A 21546-nucleotide genomic window follows, 5' to 3' on the forward strand; every position below is an offset into this window, starting at 1 on the left:
GTTTTGCTCATTTATATTTACTGACACTTCTTGATTGCAAGTACAAGACGCCCAACTCTGAGGGGAAATCACTTGGCAAAATGAACTTTTGGTGTAAAATTATTTATTTATCTGTTTATTTTATATCTCAAAGATAAATGTTCACATGTTCGGAGACTTATTGATATTGTGACTTTGACAGGGTAAAGCAAAAATATACTATTATGTTGAAAAATTCTATGAGTGGATTAAAACAACATGATATAATCCCTATTTGGCTATTTTCTACCTTTTACATTTTATCCCAGAAAACAGATTATGTTTAGTTTTCAGTGATTTGCTCAGACAGAATGTTGCTGCGTCCCTAATCTCAACAGATTGTCTAATATAGGATGTGTCCTCATATGTGAATTACCGTACAGTGGAGTGCAGCTGAGGCATGCTGCTTCGGGCTACGTTACAAGTTCAGTTCCCTCTCCGATTGCATCCAGAGACATTTTGGTTTCAGCTTAATGAAAAATCACTTTGAAAAAGAAAATGATTTAAGACTAACTCACATTTGAGTATCTGGTTATGCTTGGCTACATTTGAAACTGTCTTTCAATCACATATGACCCCATGAGTCGTTGGCTTCTGCAGACCAAAGCAATGTATAATTACATTTGAAGGATATGCGAACTCTAGTGATGTTGATAGCAACTGCTTGGTGTAAAAATGGAAACCATGAAGGTAACGATTGCATTGTAAGAATAATGTATCTTAGCCCTAACCACGATCATTGGTTCACACGATCAAATTGATCATTGATCACCAAGTAGTTTGGATTTCTAACTCTAACCTGGTGATGTTAGTACCGAAACCGAACCAGCAAATGACAAAGTTTCATCGTAATTTTTTCTGTTTTACATTTTGTGATTTTCATACTGTATGTTGGTCTGGAACACACGGCTAGACTATGCAAATGGCTGAAATCGCTGCATGTAGCCACACCATCCAACTCCTTCTGTCTCCTGAGTATTTTGTGGCTTTTTATATTAAAAGTCATATCTTTACTTTTACTGGGCAGCATCATGGGGCGTATTTAAGGGTATCAACAAGTGACCTATATAGTCATTTAGATTGGAGGACTTGTTGCTACATTTATAAGATAATTTACATAAGAGATGAGGAAATAAACTGAAATTTAGAGAGACTTTGAGAATGATCTGGATTCTGGTTCATGTCTGGCTTCGGATGATGTGCTACATCTTAAGTACCAGAAAGCTTTGGGCCAGTATTACATACAAAATGACTTAAAAACAGCTTGACCCAAGAGCTCAGTAAAAAGGGACATAACCAAGGCTTCTGCAAAATGCATGACTTTTGATTCACAGTTTTCCTCTCATCTTAAACCGTAGTGATGCCACACCCACACCGCTTTCTGGGTAACAGCGCCCTCTGGTGGGATCTAAAGAATGACGTGACCATCTCGACGCCCTGGTACCTCGGCCTGGTGTTCAGAACGAGAGCGCGAGAGGGGACGCTGCTTCAGGCTCAGGCTGGACAGTACACCAGTCTGCTGTTCCAGGTGGGCACACTCACGTTTTATGTTAACGTCACTGCTACACTCAGCATGAGTATTTGTATGAATCCACACAGATATGTTTCATGATAACAAACCAATACTATTAATTTTTGCCTATAAAATCAATCATAATGGACTAATGGAGCTTCTGAATACAAGACCACATTTCCCCAGAAATGTTGTCACAGTGTGTGGCGGATTTTATTTCTGGTCCTGTTGATAAACAGTGGTGTAACCACATTCCAGCTTTAGCTGTATTTATACTAAAACATAAATAGCAACCACTTATTCCCCTGCTGTACCTTGAACAGTTTGAACTTTTGTTTTAAATCTGTGCTCTTTATTTTAAGATGAATCTCATCAGGGGGCACATGATACAAAATAATGTGCCATGGCAGCTCAATGTGTTTGCAACAGAGTGGGAATTACACTCAAGTCCCACAATTAATGTGGCCTGTTCTGCCTCTGTGTAACAGATCTGAGGAGAGCTTTGTACTCGCTGTACTGCCAGCTTTAAATTCACTGAATATTGGCGGGAGCACAAGAAAAATTGGATTTTATGCTCTGGCACACACATACAAGCATATGCAGTAACACTTTTTGAAATGTCTTTTTCTCATGTTTTTTTCCTGTTGTTTAGCTGTGCATGTGTTCCTCCTTCCTTACAGGTGATAAATGGTCAGCTGGTGTTCTCAGTAACCCGCGGTTCAACTAGACCAGTGCGTCTTCGGTTGGATCAGGTTCAAGTGGCAGATGGCCGGTGGCACGACCTCCAACTGGAGCTGCGAGACGTTCGCAGTGGCCGCGAGACGCGCTACGTTGCCACACTGCGGCTCGACTTTGGACTCTTTCAGGTAACAACACTCATACAGACCTCTTGGTGAAGGCTTTTAAGACAGACTCGAGTGTTCCAGCCAGTGAAATTTTCATATACAGCCTCAAGTCTTTTGTGGATTTCAATTGTACGTGAAAAAGATGTTCAGTCATGCATGTTGAGATTGCAGGCAGATAATTTCCATACAATGAAGACAGTGAATCCAACTTTTATTTAGTATTTGAAAATCTTGAATCTAGTACTTCCTTTCCCACTACTGACTTGGTTTAAACAATTTAAGAGTTCAAACAAATGTACTTAATATACATTTTAACATGGCACTTTTGGACCTTAAAGTGGATAAACCTCATACAAATACACAGGTTCTTCATGTCCCTGCATACCGTCAGACTCTCCAAGATGTGGGACGCTAATCCTTGTTTCCCTAATCTCTAGTGGATTACTTTGTCAGATTGTGCTTGATGATGTCTGTTTGATGTGTACAAGCTTCAGTTTGTACGGGTTATGTGCTGCATATACTATGAGCCCACACTTTATCATATTTGACTTGCTTGAAGAAAGAATAAACTGTTTTGTTTTCATGCTGTTTTAATTCTTAAATCGTCTGCCAGCCGCAGTGTATTTCATCTTTGTGTAGCTGTTCATCAGGCTATTCTTCAAAGTGCATCAAGTAACACACTGAATAAATGGAGCGTAAAGCATTTGTAAATATGAAAATATTAAACATCGCAGCAGAAAATTAAACACTAACGACCTCTGAAAGGGTTTGGCATGTGCGCAGCTACTCTCTGACACATCCCGCCCTCCTTTTTAGCATTTCCCACTGCTGCTGAAATGACGATCAGTGGGGATCATTGATTTTTTTTCAGTCCTCCTGCAAGCTAAACTGCCTGTCAACATTGCTTCTTTATTCTGTCAGTGTCATCACCTGAAAATAGATCTCAGTGATTCCTCAGTGATTGCATATTTTACTTAACTTTTAACGAATGATGTCAGTCATTTGTTCACATTTTCCTCCCCTTCCCTCCTGCTTGACTGACAACGAGGCTCATACAGTAATCATCTGACTGATCTGAAGTGATGTTCTGGCAAAAAAAAAAAGTAGATTTTCAAAAAAAGAAAAGGACAATCAGTAATGTTTTCAGAGAAGCATTTTTATATCAGTTGTTTTTGATGTAAGCAAATAAAATACAAATTTCTCAAATGTCTTGTAACAAACTTTTATTACTGTTTTATTTTATTTTTTCTGTGTTATTCCACACGGTCATACAGTATTATTCAAGGTGCCTCCTATGTATCTTTGTTACTTTATAGAGTTTGCATACATTTGTGCCCTCCTGCCTTCATCTGTCCCTCCACCTCTCTGCCTCTGTCTCTCCACATTAGGGGACCGTGATAGTGGGAAATGAGATTCATGGTTTGAAGGTGAAACATCTGCATGTTGGAGGAGTGCTGGGCTCTGGAGAGGTTCAGAACGGTATAAGAGGATGCATACAGGTGAGGATGGAATGAATTTTATATGTTTTGATGGATGGGTGGATGGAAACTTTAAAATATCCCCACATAAGGGATGGAAAGAAATGGGTCTTGGATATGGAGATACTCTCTGCTGTTTCCTAACTATCTTTAATGTATATCCGTCTCTATTCACAGGGCGTCCGTCTGGGTGTACGGCCAGATGCCCCTGCCCTGCCCCGCCCATCTAGAGCTGTCAAAGTGGAGAGTGGCTGTAGTGTTGCCAACCCCTGTCTCTCGTCTCCTTGCCCATCTCGCAGCCGTTGCACTGACCTATGGGAGCGGCACACCTGTATATGTGAACCTGGTGAGTAAACTTACAGATGTTAATGGTTTTCCTGCATGAAGTTTCGTGTTTTGGGGAGCAACACATATTGGCTTAGAGTTGGGATTGTGATATGTGGAAGGTTCCGCCAGCTTGACAGAGAAGGTGGGATGAACTGCACTGTTCATATTTGCCTGTTTAGGTATAGCTACCGTAATGTTTCTGAACCTTGTGTTATTAGTGCTGTTATTATCTGCTTAGTTTAAGGTCCATTTTCTCTTTAGCCTAATAAATGCCAAAAAGATGAGTTTGTTCTGTTAAAGTTGTTGTTTCATTGGAACAGTTTAGGAAATGAAATGCTATAAAGAAGTCTCCTCTAGCATTAAAAATGCACATTGAAATTATGGTTGATTATAAATACTGATTCAATTCTGAAGACCGTGTCCATAATTTTGACTGACATCAACCTCAATGTATTAAGCTGCTGCACCTCACCTTAATGTTACAACTAATTCTAGGTTGAACTGAGAAGTGGTTTGAAGAGATTGGGACACCGGACTGTGGACAGTTATGTCACTGTTTAAGTCTTGGTCAGAATCGTTACACCCCCCAAGGTCTATTTTAATTGATGACAGAATTTAAGGCTTTAAACAACTGTCAAGTTTTCTAATATCTCTTTGCCAACATATAAATGAACTGAACTGGCCAAGGGACACAGCTAAGAGTAATTTACCACTTCAGGCATGCAAGATGTGCTCACCTCTGAGCCATAGAAATAGTTTGAATAATTTGAACACTGACATTATGAGTACTTGGCACTGGATGTAAAGAAAAAGATGTTTCAAGTCAAGTTGAAATAAGGAAGGGGATTTAAAGAAAGAAAGGGAATAATTATGTGTCCAGATCTATGTAGATGTCTGCCAATGCTCTAACTGGGTTAAACTGATATTTAGGTTTGCATAATGAGTCCCCATCCACCTGAGACCAGGAGAGAGGCAGACCTCAGGCTAACTTCCAAGTCTCTTTAGTAAGGTGAATGTAATGAGGCTGAATTAATGTGGAGGGGAAAAACATGATTAAAAGATAAATCAAGGAGGGCGGAAGGAGAGATGAGAGTAGGGAAAACATATATTGTTTATAGAGAGATCGGAAAGAGAAATAAACTAACAGAAAGATGAAAAAGCAGAGGAGGAACAAAAGGACTGAAAATGTTAATAATTAATGAGCTCAAAAAGGCGAGTGACAGAAACAATGTAAAATGAAACCAAAACTTTTGAAACAAGAGGAAAAAAGAGGGCATGAGAAATTCAAATCAAACAGCCTGGAAACTCTTGTGACACGTTTGAGAATATATGTAGACGGTGACATGCACGGGAGTGTGAGAAAATAACATGACAGCTGCACACTCAACAGAGAAGCAAGAACTGCCACATCTGATATTAATTTGGAGCTTTATTAGCAGCTACCCATGCAACAGCTGCAGTTCAGATCTTCAGGTATTGATTCGATATGCAGGACCAACTGAGCAGAGATGATTATAGGAGATAATTCATATTTATGATTAAAGGAGTGAGGAAACAAGAGATCTGGTGGCAAATTAAGAGGGAAAAGAACCACATGAAAGAGAAGAGCAGCAGAGAAACAGGAAGCAACAAATCTCCTTTTTAGTATGTAGGGTTGTTGATGCTCTTTTTCTCAGCAGCAGCATCCTCCCTTCTGCATTTCGAACAGATCTCGTAGCAGAAACATCTTCAGATCCTCACTCATTAAGTAAACTAGTCATTATCAAACAACTTTCTTCATTTTCCTGTGATACTCAATGAACTATTTCTTAGCAGAAATGTATATGTATGTACAGTTAGACAGTCACTACACAATAATTGATGAATATCTCGTGGTGTACCTGCAGAAAACAAGGCAGAACACAGCATAAAACCACAGAACAAGAACTGATGATTCTCTGACCTTTATTCACTCTTGGCTTCTAAAAAGATGTAATTAATGAAAAGTGTTTCCACCAAAACAGCAAAAATAAAAACATTCCCACGCAGCTTTGCCCTGACTTTTATGCAAACGTAGAGGGCTTAAACAAACCAAACATTTTTTAAAAAGACCATTTGGCTTATCAGCTTAAAGAAAAGCATTTAAAATTAAATACTTGGCAGATGATTAGATGAACCATCTGTCTATCACTGTCAATCTCGTCTTTGCTGAAACAGTAAGATAATGGAATAGAGCTAGTTGGTAAAGTCAAACTTTAGCTAAGCCAGTAAGGAGAAATAGATCTTTTTCCTTCAAGTAAAGCCCTCTGCGTCATTCTTTGCTCTTTTATGGAAGCAGAGATTCTTATGAGTGATGCTACAAGCATCTGTCTAACTTCTCTGGGAGCCACCACTGATTGTTCTGGAACAACTGTGCTTTGGCATAGATTGATTGTCTTGTGATCATATTTAGCTGCCTCACGAGGTCACCAGTATCAGACACTGAGAGCAACAAAGTATTCCTGAGGAGGTTTGCGTGGCGGTGGTAGACTGAGTCACAGGACTCTAAATAATGTCACCTTGAAATATAGCACTTGTTCTCTTTTCAAGTGGCCCAGGATCGTTATCAGCCAATATTTGATCGAAGTCCTTATTTTGGATGTTTCATATACGGGTCAGATGAAACACTTGTGACTAAAATTGATAGATTAAGAAACTTGGTACTCATCTGATAACATCGGCCCCACAAGCAATAGGTAGATGACAACAGTGAAACAATAAATACCAATAATACATTCATGAGTGTTCAATAGAAATTTTTCAACTAGCTGTAATCTGTCAAAAACAGTGATGGACAGACGTAGACCCTGAACTGAGTTTTAAAATTCATCCAACTTTGATATCGCAACAGTCTTGTAAACACTCTGATTTCAAAGTAAAAGGAGAAGTGACATTATTACTAACAAACTGTTAACTTAGGTGTGTTGTATTTGTTTCGCTTTCACTCTAATTAGTGTTGGTTGGTAAATGTTGGTTATTTTATACCCCAGGGAGACTAAATAAAAGAAAACTGTTCTTGATAATCATGGGTTAATGGAGTGAAACATGATGTACGTTACCTGACAGTCGCTTAATTAAATTTTTTTTTTTTTATCTCTTAACTTTGATATTTAATGTACACTGTTGTTAAAAGTAGTTAGATTAGTGAGCAATGTTTCTGTTGAAAACACTCCACTTACATATGTTCTGTTTCCTTTTCTCTGTTTCATTTTGTTTTTATATACATGTTTTCAAAAATGTTTTTTTCCATTTGCGTCAATAACTTGTGTTATGTTGTATAAATCAGCTGCAAATGTCTTCTTGAAAGCTGAGGGTAGCTCAGCGCTCAAAGGAAGCTGAGTCACTCACATATTTGTGATGGAAAACGAAACCAGATTCATCCAGTGCACACCACAGCATCTACTTTCATGTACCAGAAGTTAAAAAAAAAAGTTGTCCAAGAAAGAAAAGTTGATGAAAGTTAAAGTGTAAGATCAAAGTGAAGGTGGAGGGAGCGAAAGAGGAATATCTGTGTGTGTTGCTCGGAGGACATACCGTGTTACTGTGAAAGAGCCTTAGGCCTGAAAGCTAGAGAGGAAGCAGAGAGGCACTGCTCTCCCTGTAGCATCCTCCACCAGCCCGCAAGCTAACGCTAACACCTTGACTCATTAACATGGAGCACACACTCATAATAGGAACACACACACAGAAGTCTTCACGCCAACAATGAATTGCGCACTTATTTACTGTAAACACACACACAAGAGTGGCGCTCTCATTAACATTACATTTCATCAGCGCAATGAGCATTAAAAATGAAAACTGTTATACAATGAATGCCGCTTGGAGACAAATCAAACTTTGATAAAAGCAGAGAATGAAAAACGTGTGGAGGTACCCTCTGAATAATTCCCTTTCATTTGTGTGTTTGTGTGTTTTGGCCTGGTGCTGAAACTGGCTTAATGGGCCTCATACAGATGACAGCGCCTCTGATGTGTGCACTACAACCTCCTGCGTAGAAAACAGATGCCTTCTCGCTTACACACATGCCCGCACAGTTACTTCAGCACACTCACGCTAAAGCAAGGTTCTGCATGACAAAGCACCTAGATAAGCTTCCTCAGCTCCTCACCGTGTGCATCAGTTAGTGTACCGTTTTCCTGCTGATGTGTGCTTACTGTACGTGACAGCTGGAGCCAGTTGCTAAAGGGTAGTTAGCTGCTGTGAAAAACTAAATGTAATGTGAGAAATTACAGCCAGCTTTATGTCCACTTGAGTTCCCTGAGCTATTAAAAAACCAGCATGATCAAAGTTTGGAGAAAATTAACTGCTCTATAACTGTTTAATAACTGCTTTTATTAAGAGTTCAAACTTGTTGATAAGATGTTAATGGTTGAAAACAACAAAAAACAATTAAATCGAGTTTGTCTGGGAAGTGCAGGGTCTGTGGTTGTTTATTTTTGGTTTGGCGTGCAGCTGCAGTATATTTAGCTCTATCCCTCTGGGAGAAAGGGAAAGATTTATGAGTTTCAAGCTGCATTTCCCGTGTTCTGACCTACAGTAGTTGCCAGCTATCCTCAAGGAGCTGAATCAGACTACAGTTGTTCTTTGTGACAAATGACTTCACGCCTTGTAAGGTCATCTATTGATCAGAGTTGATTTCAAAATCAGAAATGTGCAGGACAGGTGACCACTATTCCGCCTGAAGATTTGTGGACTACATAATTATGGCGTAAAACATCTTTGAATTTTCAGACAAGGCTGCAGAGTAGTACAAAAATAATCATTTATTTATTGAGGGAAATGATTCAATGATCTATTTTGTGAATGGGAAGAAGTGTGTGAGCATACAGAACTAGCAGCTAATTTAAAAGGGAAATTAGAGTCAGCTGTTTTCAGTCAGTAGGATGGTGGTTTGCAGTCAGTCGGCAGTGCTCGGAGGGAAAGCCTCTGCTCTGCAAAAAGAACAGCACCGCATTCCTGTCCTCACCTTCGCGTATCTGTGAAACATGGTGGTAATGGTAGCATGTATGTGTCTGTTCTGATGTATCTTTCTACGGGCAACTTGTCATCTAAAATGGAATAATTAACTCTGAAGTATATCGGTGAATTCCAAACTTACATATATGTAGATATTCAAATGATCATTTAATTTATTAATGAATAATTGATTAATTGATAAATGGCCAAGTATAATATTTTTGTTGTATTTTTTGTGAATGGGTTCTCCTTATTGAATTTTCTTAATTGCTTGAAAATCTGATGATACTTAGGCTGCATTTATTCATAAATATAAAATATTAGAAATTATTAACTAATTGTTCAGCGTTACTGTATTACTATTTACAGTGCAGACCAGTTTAAAGATTGCAAATGAGTTTCAGTGAGACTGAACTGTCAACTACTATGCACTTTATTTCTACTTTCAGAAAAGGACGAAAGCACAGTTGAACAGTAAACTGATGCCTCATTTGTCTCGTGATTATACTCTTTTGAAGTAGTCGAGCATTGTGTTACAGCAAAGTCAGACAAGAAACACTGAGTCACACTGGATGTGTGTACCACTTACCACTCGATGGATATAACTTTTCAAACAAACTCCTGGACCCTGACTGTTGTTCACAGATGTTTTTTTTTTATCTTTGTTCTTACAAGCCCCAGCTTCCCTCCTCTGTCTGTCTGTCTGTCTGTCTGTCACATTGTTGTGACAAGGCCAGTGTCATTACAGGCAACTGAAAACAGCCAAGGCCACCGTGGCCTCACTCAGCCAGTTACCATGGTGAAAGTGTAAAGAGTATAGGGCTGACAGAAGATGATTGAGTGTGTGTTTTCAAGAGAAAGTGAGTACAGTTTGAGTTAGAAACAGAGCGTGGGGGATCAATAAGAACAATAAGGGGACCACTACCACACTCTTCCTCATAGGTTTGTTTGTTTACCCAGTGATCATACTCGTGTGTGTTTGTATGGGAAAAGAAATAGCTAAATCAATACCTGAAAACTGAACAATAGCTGTAATTGTCTTTACCCTTTTGTTTGTATAAATCCTGAAATATTATGAAGGCAGAGGACAGGGGGGGAATTAGATTGAAAAAAAGCACCGAAAGCAAGGTTGGTCAGTTTTTTTTAAAAACTATTACATGTTGGGTTTTGCAATTCCACAAAGAATGGTAAGAGCTTTAGAGTGAGGCATTCAAAGAGGAGAATTCATTGGAAAGCTGTGGATGTGTGAAGCTGCAGTCAAGGCCAAAAGCTTGAAGAGCTTTATTTCTATAGACAAACACGTGAAAGCTGTCTGCAAGCCCCTTTGTCAGCTCCAGAGGGAGGAATGCAGACCTCTACAAGCTGCACACACACATCAGTCACTCTTAAACCTACAGAGACGTCCCTCAGTTCATTGCTGTTAAATTAAAAAGGGAGCCTCAAAGCTGAACTTCATTGCTGATAGCAGAGTTTTTTATGATCAGTGCAATTCTCTTTGTAAAACATAGTGTCTTTATTGTAAATGTTACATAGTTTGTTTCTTTTTTTTTTTTTTATCTCTCTGAACATGACAATTATGTGTCAGAGCAGTTCTGGTTATTGAAGAAACAATTAAATCTGTCAGTGATTAGCGATCACTGTGGAGGTTTATTCTTCTTTAGTATTTGTATTTGTCTTGTACTTTGGTTTACGTGTTGAGTCTTGATTGACAATTAGCAAATGTTGATACTCCTAAACACTAAAATGTCAGTGCGCTCATATTGCACATTTACTGTCTTTGTACTTGGTACCTTGGTACCACGTTAGTCTTTTGTAGCTGTTCTTTGTGACATCGAACCACTCCTAATAATGATGTTGAAGTGAAACTTAAAGCTTTAGACTGAAACAATACCTCCTAGTTTCACATGTGCTGTAATGTGATACAAATCAGTTGAATTTTAATATCTTATTACTGACACTGTTGGTTGTCTGGACTGATTTATCAAATCAAAGCAACAAATCAAAGCCAGAGCTGTGTAGTTTTCATTAAGCATCGATTAATTAAATTGATTACTAATGATTGCAACATGAAAGTGATGTGTCATGTGGTCCGCGCATGCAATGATTTCCTCCACCTATAAATAAAACCACATTAAACACCAAATATCCCAATTATGTTTTTTTCTTTAAAAAAAAAAATTAAGAACAGGTCTCAGTGAGAGGCATTCTGTATTTACGTTAAAAACACCTCAAAGTGTGTGTGAAGCACTCTACTTTAGTCATTAAATTAAAGAGGGGTTTTATGTGCTGGCCTGTATTAGCATATAAGAGAGTTGTGTATTTGTGTGAAGTGTCTGGGGGACTGCATTGAAGTGAATGACGGCTTCGTTCATCGCACTTCACAGGTGCGCGCTGAAGTGAACGGTGGGAGGGTGTCGTATGTCATTATGTTGAAGAGACTCGTTTAGCTGTGTTAAAGTGTGCTGTATTTAATTTTACTGTGGCAGATTTTTGTTGCCGTCATTATAGAGAGGTGTTTAAACTTTTTGCTTTGACGTTTGCTCCCACAGCATTCTGCTAACATGCTTGGGGTGTTCTATGAATTTTATGCTGGAAATTCAGGGGCCTTTATGCAGATAAATCATCTAAAACATGCAAAGACCTGAACTGATGCTTTTTGTCACATCAACTCAATGTTTAATTTCTATTTCTCTCTTTTTTTCTTGATGTCCAGACTCATCATTTGCCAAATAAAATGTTATACTTCAAAGCCCAAAGATATCAATTAACGAGGATGAAAAAGAGCAAAAAGTTGGTGAAATAATCATCCATAACATTTGAATTCAAACTAAATAAATCCTCCTTGAGTGTGTTTAAGCATGTGTACATTTAGCTTAAAATTGTAAAAAAAAAAAAAAAAATCTATAATGAATGGAGAGTAATTGACTCCAAATCAATAAATCCCACTTAAGTTCTCATTTGACTGGTGCAGAGCATCCCTCCTGAACTTTACTGTATCTAAAACAAAAGAGCTGATAGTTGACTTCAGCAAGACTCCAGCTGCCATCTCTCCTGTGGTTATTGATGAGCAGGCTGTTGTGTGTGTGCAGCACAGTGTAACTGACAATAAGCCAACCTTTGAACTTCATATTAAAACCTTCATAAGTAAAGCCCATCAGCCTATGTTCTTTTATCATGAGCTATGGAGTTTTAATGTTGATAAAACTGTTTTGAATCTGTAATTCAGTTTTTTTTTTATTGAGTTTGTTCTTGCATTCAGCTGGTACGATGCACCTGCCCTTAAAAATCTGTACAGATTACATGCTTAGGAATATGCATAGAGAGAAGTAACATTGGTTTTAAGCTTCCTAGAAGCTTAAAGAGGCTTTTTAAAACAAAGCCTTAGATTGCAAAGGTTAATCGATCTTTAATTTTATGTGGTAAAACTACAAAATGATATATCTGACATCTATATTTTGGTAGCAGTCAAATGAGTTTAAATTTACATAGAAAACAAAATTTCTGTTAGAAGTTACATACTGAATTTTACTTTTGTTGTTATTGAGTAAAAGTTTTCATTCATCCTTATTCATATAAATTAACTGTGTCTCCCAAAAAATAGCAAATACACAACTTATTAGCATTTTGAGGTGTATGTTTCCCTGACTGTAAAATACAGAAAAATAATAATTTTCTCTTTTGGCAAATCCGTTTGTGTTCAGTTTTATTTTTGAGGCTGTTACAGTTCTTCAAATGAAATATAATGTACTCTTTAAGTGAATGTAATCTATGCGTCAGCTTCAATTATCAAGGCAAATTATTTCTATGTAAACACATTTTTGAAGTCAAAGTTGCATATTTTACTGAGGGTCTCTGTCTGTCTTCCACAGGTTATTATGGGAAAAGCTGCTCCAACGCTTGCCACCTGAATCCTTGTGAAAACGAAGCTCAGTGCCACAGGAAGCCCAGCTCCTCCCATGGCTACATTTGTGACTGTGGAGACAACCACTACGGGCAGTACTGCCAGCACAGGTGCACAGACACACAATCAGTTGACTCAACATGTGAACCATAGTTTAGCTGTAGAGTGCCAACATCGTCTGAAGTTCTTTGTAGTCTAAAACCATCTGAGCTGAGTTCAGTTTGTGTGTGTCCTGATAACTCCAGCTAGTCCTTCTTCTGTAGGATGGGGGCAGGCAAAAGTCACAAGACACACACACACTAAAGCTATCTGTGTGTGTTTCTGACTTATGTGAAGGGATTGTGACCCTGACCTGACACCATGCTCCCTTACTTCCTGTGAAATCCACACAGCTTTAGACTGATCTCATGATCTGCTCGTTGCGTGAGCGCGCGTGTGTTTCAGATGTTCATCTTTGATCTAGTCAGTGTGCTTTTCTCAAAGACTCACATTGTCAGCCACTGTTAAGTATATGTCTACCAGTCTCCCTTTTTTTCTTAATATCCTCTGATATATCTCGTCTCTTCTCTGTGATGCTGTATAATTTATTACCCTTCCTCTTAACAGACCGAATTTAGAAGTTTGCCTCATTAATCTTCCTCAGCTCTGATATTATCTATGTATCTCCATGGTATTATGCAAAGCTGACACTTACTAACCAGCATTAATTATATGAGCCAATTAGTTAATGGGAGGAAAATGATAATGTCAGAAATGGAGAAAAATGAGGGATTCTTGGTGGCTTGAATGTGAGAATTTGTTGAATTTCATCATTGTAAGTTTGCTGTTGGTTGTACCTTTACAAGTGATTGTTACCATAGCTGCAGCTGTTGCTGTGTTCAGTTGTCTTGCTTCTTGAAAATTAGGAAACTTGGATTTCTTTGTAACTTACTGTCCTGAAGTAGAAAATCTTAATATAGGCTATCAATAGCTTTTATACATACACATACACAAATATGTGTGTACAGATAGATATATATGTGTAGATATACTGTAAATATTTAGTAAAAAAGAGAAAATGAGCAGCAACTTAATGTTAAATTACAGATAATAATACCGCCTGATGGCATTCCCTTTCACGTATTTATCTGTTGGCACCCTTCCACTCAAGTTTTTCTCCTCTTTCTGTCTATCATGACTCTAAGAGTGTGTGTTTGTATGTTTATGTAGAATTGATCACCAGTGCCCCAGGGGTTGGTGGGGATCTCCGACCTGTGGACCGTGTCACTGTGACACCAATAAAGGTTTTGACCCCGACTGCAACAAGACCAGTGGACACTGTCACTGCAAGGTAATCAGCAGAAACACAACAATAACACTCGGAGTGCAGCTTTCAGTCATGGTTTGAATAGTTTATCACTTTTCACGGTGCATCAAAAAGTGTGAGTGGAAAAGTCAGGGCATCAATTGAGAGAAGATGTGATGAAGGTTGAAGGGAACAAGGTGCTTCATTATTAATTTGGCAGCTGATGCAGCCTCAGGTATAGATCTATGTTTTTTTTTTCATTAAAATTATGTTGTATTGCAGTATTGATGCGGCTATTCACAGCTCTGTTGAATAGAAACAGTTAATACTGTCAGGATCAGAGGGACTTTAGAGGTCACCTTGATCACTTTGGTTTTGGCTGAACCCAGTTACAAGGTCACCATCATACAGCTGACCGACTAATCCAGGCATATTAACTGTCCAAACCATCTCACGATGATCATCCTTTAGGATTGACATTTGTGCCTTCTGTGTATGCATTTATGTGTGGACATGTTTGTGTGTAGCCAGCATGTTTAACCCAGATTTATCCTGGATTTAGTCTGATCTTTTGACCACAATCTTTAATCTCTAATATTGATCTAAGATCTGACCCTGGAGCATACATCACGCCCACCAACACACACACAGACACACTCACATACACAGCTAAAAACATTTGCATATTCCAAACGTTAAAAAGCATGTTATTGACTTTTGATTCCCGTAGAGTTGAGGTGCTTCCAGATTAGGTACAATTAATCTGATCCATGTCCACATACGATTTCGGTCCCTCTTCTATAACCCAACTGGGTACTATTTCCATCACATATATATATGGTCTGCACCAAAATGCACTTTCATCATCATCACCAAGCAGGTGTGTAACACAGAAAAGATTTGCACCAAACCAACTGACACAGTTCTTACAGTTAATTTAACATCTGGTTATCACTTTATGTTAATGCTATAAGACACATGACACAACTCTTCTTTTCTCCTGGTATTACATTCTTACATTTAAAAAAATGACTGACAAATCAGACCCCCTCCACTCAAGAATGCTCTTCTTGGGGTGGTCGGTGGCGTAGTGGGTTAAACAGCCGCCCCATGTACAGAGGCTACAGTCCTCGCTGCAGCTGGCCCCGGTTCGACTCCCACACCGAGCGGCCCTGTGCTGCGTGTCTTTCCCCTCTCTCTGCCCCCTGCTTCCTGTCTCTCTCGAACTGTCCTAACATTAAAGGCATAAAAATACTTTAAAAAAAAAATATATAAGAATGCTCTTCTTGTGTTTATGTTGTCTCAGATGTGAGATGTCCCCGTACTTCCGAAATGTCTGAGATTCAAATCCTTTCATGGCAATATAGATTTAGTACACAAATTTGAAAGTGAATTACTATCCAGTGCTGGAACAGAAACCTCACATGTGAAAGAACAGAGCGAGTACAGAAAGCGACAGGGGCTCAGAAGGAGAAATCCCTCCAATGTTTGCTCATGAACTGAATGAGGACACTAGATGTTCAGAAGGTATCTTAATGCACGTTATTCATTGGTTTAATAATCTTGCCCCAGCAGCAGTGAAGGACAGAGCATTTTTAAACATTTTATACAGAAACTCCTCTTTTATGTTCTTTTAAGAGCATGTCTGGAGTGGAACTTCAACCTACTCTGATCCAAACCGTAGCTACTACTTATCTAATCCAAACCTGAACCGTAACCTGGACCTAACAATACCTCAGCCTTGTCTTCAATATAGAATTTAAAGACTTAATGACTTAATTGTCCTGTAAAAAGATGAGAGGCAGATTGTAGTGATTGTCATTATTACCGTTATCATTTTCCACAATGAAGTGTTATACAAATACAGTACATAAAGCCCACAAAATCTTATGTATGTATTGTCCTCTTTATTGTATTGTCCACATTCTCGCTCTGCTGCATGTGTTATGTGTATGTGTTCTGAGAACATATTGTACATTGTTTTATTGAGTTTGATCTGGCGAACAAATTGTGAACACACATACTGAAATAATCTTTGTGTGCTCAGGAGTTTCACTACCATCCACGGAGCTCTGATACCTGCCTGCCATGTGACTGCTACCCAGTGGGCTCCTTCTCGCGGTCATGTGACCCAGAGACAGGCCAGTGTCAGTGCAGGCCTGGTGTGATTGGTCGCCAGTGCAACTTATGTGACAACCCCTTTGCTGAGGTCACAAATTCAGGCTGTGATGGTGAGAAAAAACTGATCATTTTCTCATTTGTTTTGTTCTTGTTGCTTCTCTGTTTCCTGGTGTTGTTTTCTTTGAAACTCTACCTTTGGAGATCTCCTGCGTGGTCTTTGAGTTTGTGTGTGTTTGTTATGTATTTTATTATTATTAGCATCATTACTTTTTTTATTTCAAACTTTGGATAAAAGACCAATCTCACTGTTGAATATCAAAATGACTTTGGTTTACACTGCAGGGGGAGTCCATTATTTGTTGATTAACTTGTTGATGCATTCAGCATCGCATCTCCATCACCATTAAGCTCCAGAATAACAGCTCCTCGCTTAGCAGATGACACAATAATATATTAAAAAAGCATATTTTTAAGCAAGATTGAGAAGAGAATCTTTTGTTGAAATCACTTGCTCTGTCACCTATCAGACAATGCCTTGTCTTTATGTAAAGCACATTGAGTTGCCTGTGGTATGAAATGTGCTATATAAATAAAGATGCCTTGCCTTACTCTGTTTAATAGGTCATTAATTGTCATTGTCTCAGTTCTTTTTATGGTTCATTGACCAAAAAAACTAAATCAAGGAAATAATGTTTCTCTTCTTGACAATGTAATAGTTTGTTGAAGCTGGATTTGGTGTTAAAGGCCCTTTTTCTACTTTCTGTAGTCGTAAACTAAAAGCAACAAATGTTCGTAAGATTTTAAAGTGTGTTTAAAATAAGTAATTGGAAATTAGTCAACTCTGAATAGAAAAACGATTCAAAATAATAATTTAAAAAAAGATGCATTACGAGTGCTGTTTTTTTTAATGAAATGATTTATTAGACTGATAAGCATGTTCTCTCTGCAGTCATTTATGATGGTTGTCCAAAGACCATCACTCAGGGGATCTGGTGGCCTCGGACCAAGTTTAACCTACCTGCTGCAGTACCCTGCCCCAAAGGCTCTGTCGGTGTGTACACATTGTCATTAACACAGTCTTTCTTCTTGTTCTTGTTGGGAGACAGTTGTTGAACTCTTTGTTGCTCCTCATTACAGGTGCAGCTATCAGACACTGTGATGTGGAGAGAGGGTGGCTGGAGCCAGACCTTTACAATTGCACCTCCCCCCCATTTGTGGAGCTCAGCGTTGCTGTATGTTGATCACTGCTGACACTTACACCATTTAACACTAGTCTTTGTGGGTTCCAAAACGTGTGCCTGACTTGAAAAGTGTTCCTATAAAAAGAATACAAAATAGGGTATATTGAATCATTAACGTAAAAAGAAGGAATAAAACTGGGGGAAAACCGTCAGTCCTGTTTAACTGACCCCGAGCCAAAAGGGAATTAAATAGTTTGGCCACATATTTCTGTTTCTTTCCCCACATAAACGTTTTGAAAGCTCATCAATGCTTTTTTCCCTGTTTTTATTGTATAGCTTGATTCCCTGGAGCGTAATGAGACGGACCTGAACACCATTGTGGAGAAGAAGCTTGCTCACCAGCTCCGTGATGTTACCGAGGCTACCACCCGCCTCTATGGCAATGACTTGCAGATAGCTGAGCGACTGCTGTCCCGCCTCCTGACATTTGAGACCCAACAGAACGGGTTTGGACTCACTGCCACCCAGGATGCCCACTTTAATGAGGTAAACATACTATCTTCAATATTCGTTGATGCTCACTTGTTGGACTAGTATCAAACACTCTCTCTGTGTTTGTCTGTTCTGTACTTTGACATTTAAGTAAAAAGGGGAAAGATATGAGATTTGGAGTGTACGCAGGTGGTGGAATTAATGAGGACATATTTGCCATTTACAAGGCTTGGTTTGATTTTCATTATTCACCATCATAACTCCAAAGTGACATTTTGGGGGAAAGGATAGCATTCTTTCAGGAGGCATGAGGATTTATAGAAATGAAACGGTCAAATTAAGTGTTAAACAGAAGCTATGATCATAGCTACTTTGATTTATATGTCAAATGAACAAGAAAGGAAAATGAAATAAAGTGAAAACAATACTTTATTAACCCCAAAGAGAAATATAAGTGATTTTCAGAGGTAATGTGTGCTTTCTGAAGGGCTGTTTGATGAAAATGCAAGATAGGATGGTGAAGAAGCCAATAAACAGTTTGCTCTGTTGATTTAAAGAAAAAAAAAATCTATAATGAATGTTACCACTGCTAGACTGATGTAGCTCAGTATCCTGATCTGCATTTCTGAAAAAGAGCCTCCACAACCAAAATGTATCCATTGAAATGGAAGCACTAATCAAATGTGTATTTAGTGTATTTACTATTACTTGATAAAGTTTCAAGTTTTAATTTTCAGGGCTAATCAAACCTTCTATTCAGTATTCCTGCTTGTAGCAGCTATAGAAGACATAAAACAACTAATGTTATTGAACACAGTGGATGGGATTAATAGACTGTACCATTGTAAGGTACAGACACAGTGACTAGATATTACAATGAGATGTCATCTGTATGAAACCGGAAGTAATGTTGCTGTGGTCCTGAGATATTGCAATATGTCAATGTCCACACATTAAATGACAGAATCTCGTTTTACTTGGTGTGATGCTGACACCTGAGAATATATGAGCTGACAAGAGACTTTTGTTAGAATGGTGCTATGGCAATGTTGCTGTATTTCTGACATAAAGGCACTTACAGATGTTTAATTTAGCTATTAATAGATATTTAGTTTATATATGAAATTATTCTAACAGGAAACAAGTTGCTAAAATCTCTGTTGCCATTCCAGTTTATTGGCTGGATTGTCAGTAATTTATAAATTGCCTGCATATGGTCACAGGCACCCCCACTTTTTCATGATATTGCATGTTATTGCATTCCTGAAAAAAAATTGTAATTGTATTATCTGTTTCTCCCTGTCATTCAAACAAATAGTTAATGTCACTCAGCAGTTCACAGCATTGTTTGCCGACACTGCCGGCGGTAGAAATTATGGTAATTGTAGCAGTTCTCTGTGGTATCTGTTGGAAGTGAAGGATGTTCATCCTCAGAAATGGTAATCCCACACTACCTAACATTTTCCCTCTTTAATTTTTATCTCATGATTATCCAGGGAATCGTTTATTCATATTATTAAGAGACTGTATTTGTTTATTTTTCCCTCAAATACAGTGGGGGAAAAAAAGTATTTAGTCACCAATTGTGCAAGTTCTCCCACTTAAAAAGATGAGAGAGGCCTGTAATTGACATCATAGGTAGACCTCAACTATGAGAGACATAATGAGAAAAAAAAAATTCAGAGAATCACATTGTCTGATTTTTAAAGAATTTATTTGCAAATAAGGGTGGAAAATAAGTATTTGGTCACCTACAAAAGTTAATCTCAATACTTTGTACTATATCCTTTGTTGGCAATGACAGAGGTCAAACGGTTTCTGTAAGTCTTCACAAGGTTGGCACACACCATTGCTGGAATGTTGGCCCATTCTTCCAAGCAGATCTCCTCTAAAGCAGTGGTGTTCTGGGGCTGGCGGCGGGCAACACGGACTTTCAACTCCCTCCAAAGGTTTTCGATGGGGTTGAGATCTGGAGACTGGCTAGGCCACTCCAGGACCTTGAAATGCTTCTTACGAAGCCACGCCTTTGTTGCCCTGGCAGTGTGCTTGGGATCATTGTCATGCTGAAAGACCCAGCCACGTTTCATCTTCAATGCCCTTGCTGATGGAAGGAGGTTTGCACTCAAAATCTCACAATACATGGCCCCATTCATTCTTCCATGTACACGGACCAGTCGTCCTGGTCCCTTTGCAGAGAAACAGCCCCAAAGCATGATGTTGCCACCCCCATGCTTCACAGTTGGTATGGTGTTCTTTTGATGCAACTCAGCATTCACTCTCTTCCAAACACGACGAGTTGTGTTTATACCAAACAGTTCTACTTTGGTTTCATCTGACCATATGACACTCTCCCAATACTCCTCTGGAACATCCAAATGCTCTCTAGCAAACTTCAGACGCGCCCGGATACACTGCAGGATCTGAGTCCCTGGCGGCGTAGTGTGTTACTGACGGTAGCCTTTGTAACTTTGATCCCAGCTTTCTGCAGGTCATTCACTAGGTCCCCCCGTGTGGTTCTGGGATTTTTGCTCACCATTCTTGTGATCATTCTGACCCCACGGGCTGAGATCTTGCGTGGAGCCCCTGATCGAGGGAGATTAGCAGTGGTCTTGTAGGTCTTCCATTTTCTGATTATCGCTCCCACAGTAGATTTCTTCACACCAAGCTGCTTGCCTATTGCAGATTCAGTCTTCCCAGCCTGGTGCAGGTCTATAATTCTGTTTCTGGTGTCCTTCGACAGCTCTTTGGTCTTCACCATAGTGGAACTTGGAGTGTGACTGTTTGAGGTTGTGGGCAGGTGTTTTTTATACTGTTAACGAGTTCAAACAGGTGCCATTGATACAGGTTATGAGTGGAGGACAGAGGAGCCTCTTAAGGAAGAAGTTACAGGTCTGTGACAGCCAGGAATCTTGCTTGTTTGTAGGTGACCAAATACTTATTTTCCACCCTTATTTGCAAATCAATTCTTTAAAAATCAGACAATGTGATTTTCTGAATTTTTTTTTCTCATTTTGTCTCTCATGGTTGAGGTCTACCTATGATGTCAATTACAGGCCTCTCTCATATTTTTAAGTGGGAGAACTTGCACAATTGGTGACTGACTAAATACTTTTTTTCCCCACTGTATCTATCCAGGGAGGCAGTTAATGATATAATTTATACTAACAGGAAGGATTTTAGCCATCAGATGACAGCTGCTGCAGCAGCAGTCGAAGCCATGCCCTGCAGAATAGGAGCTGAGGGGTTGTGGGTTGCTGTCTGAGTCACAGAATCTTATGTGGACTTGTTTGGAAGGTTTTATTACAGAAATCCCAGAGTGAGGATTAGACATTGGAAGTTAAAAGTCTTTCTGCTATCTGGCATCACTTTACAATGGTCTTGTAAATCCTGTGTCTAAGAGAATAAAGA

The 21546-nt window shown here is 38.9% G+C and overlaps 1 protein-coding gene across 1 annotated transcript in view; it reads left to right on the forward strand.

The window, feature by feature from the left end:
- The window catches only part of celsr3 (cadherin, EGF LAG seven-pass G-type receptor 3), a 99325-nt gene that overhangs the window by 54819 nt on the left and 22960 nt on the right, over positions 1 to 21546 (forward strand). Inside the window, exons 11-20 of the mRNA XM_075476336.1 lie at positions 1377 to 1546; positions 2212 to 2397; positions 3765 to 3875; positions 4032 to 4200; positions 13028 to 13169; positions 14269 to 14389; positions 16392 to 16575; positions 17415 to 17516; positions 17603 to 17697; positions 17983 to 18192. Of these exons, the coding sequence (XP_075332451.1) occupies positions 1377 to 1546; positions 2212 to 2397; positions 3765 to 3875; positions 4032 to 4200; positions 13028 to 13169; positions 14269 to 14389; positions 16392 to 16575; positions 17415 to 17516; positions 17603 to 17697; positions 17983 to 18192 (1490 nt within the window). The remainder of the gene's footprint in view (positions 1 to 1376; positions 1547 to 2211; positions 2398 to 3764; positions 3876 to 4031; positions 4201 to 13027; positions 13170 to 14268; positions 14390 to 16391; positions 16576 to 17414; positions 17517 to 17602; positions 17698 to 17982; positions 18193 to 21546) is intronic.

Source organism: Odontesthes bonariensis, chromosome 10, assembly GCF_027942865.1.
Source record: "Odontesthes bonariensis isolate fOdoBon6 chromosome 10, fOdoBon6.hap1, whole genome shotgun sequence".
NCBI lineage: Eukaryota > Metazoa > Chordata > Actinopteri > Atheriniformes > Atherinopsidae > Odontesthes > Odontesthes bonariensis.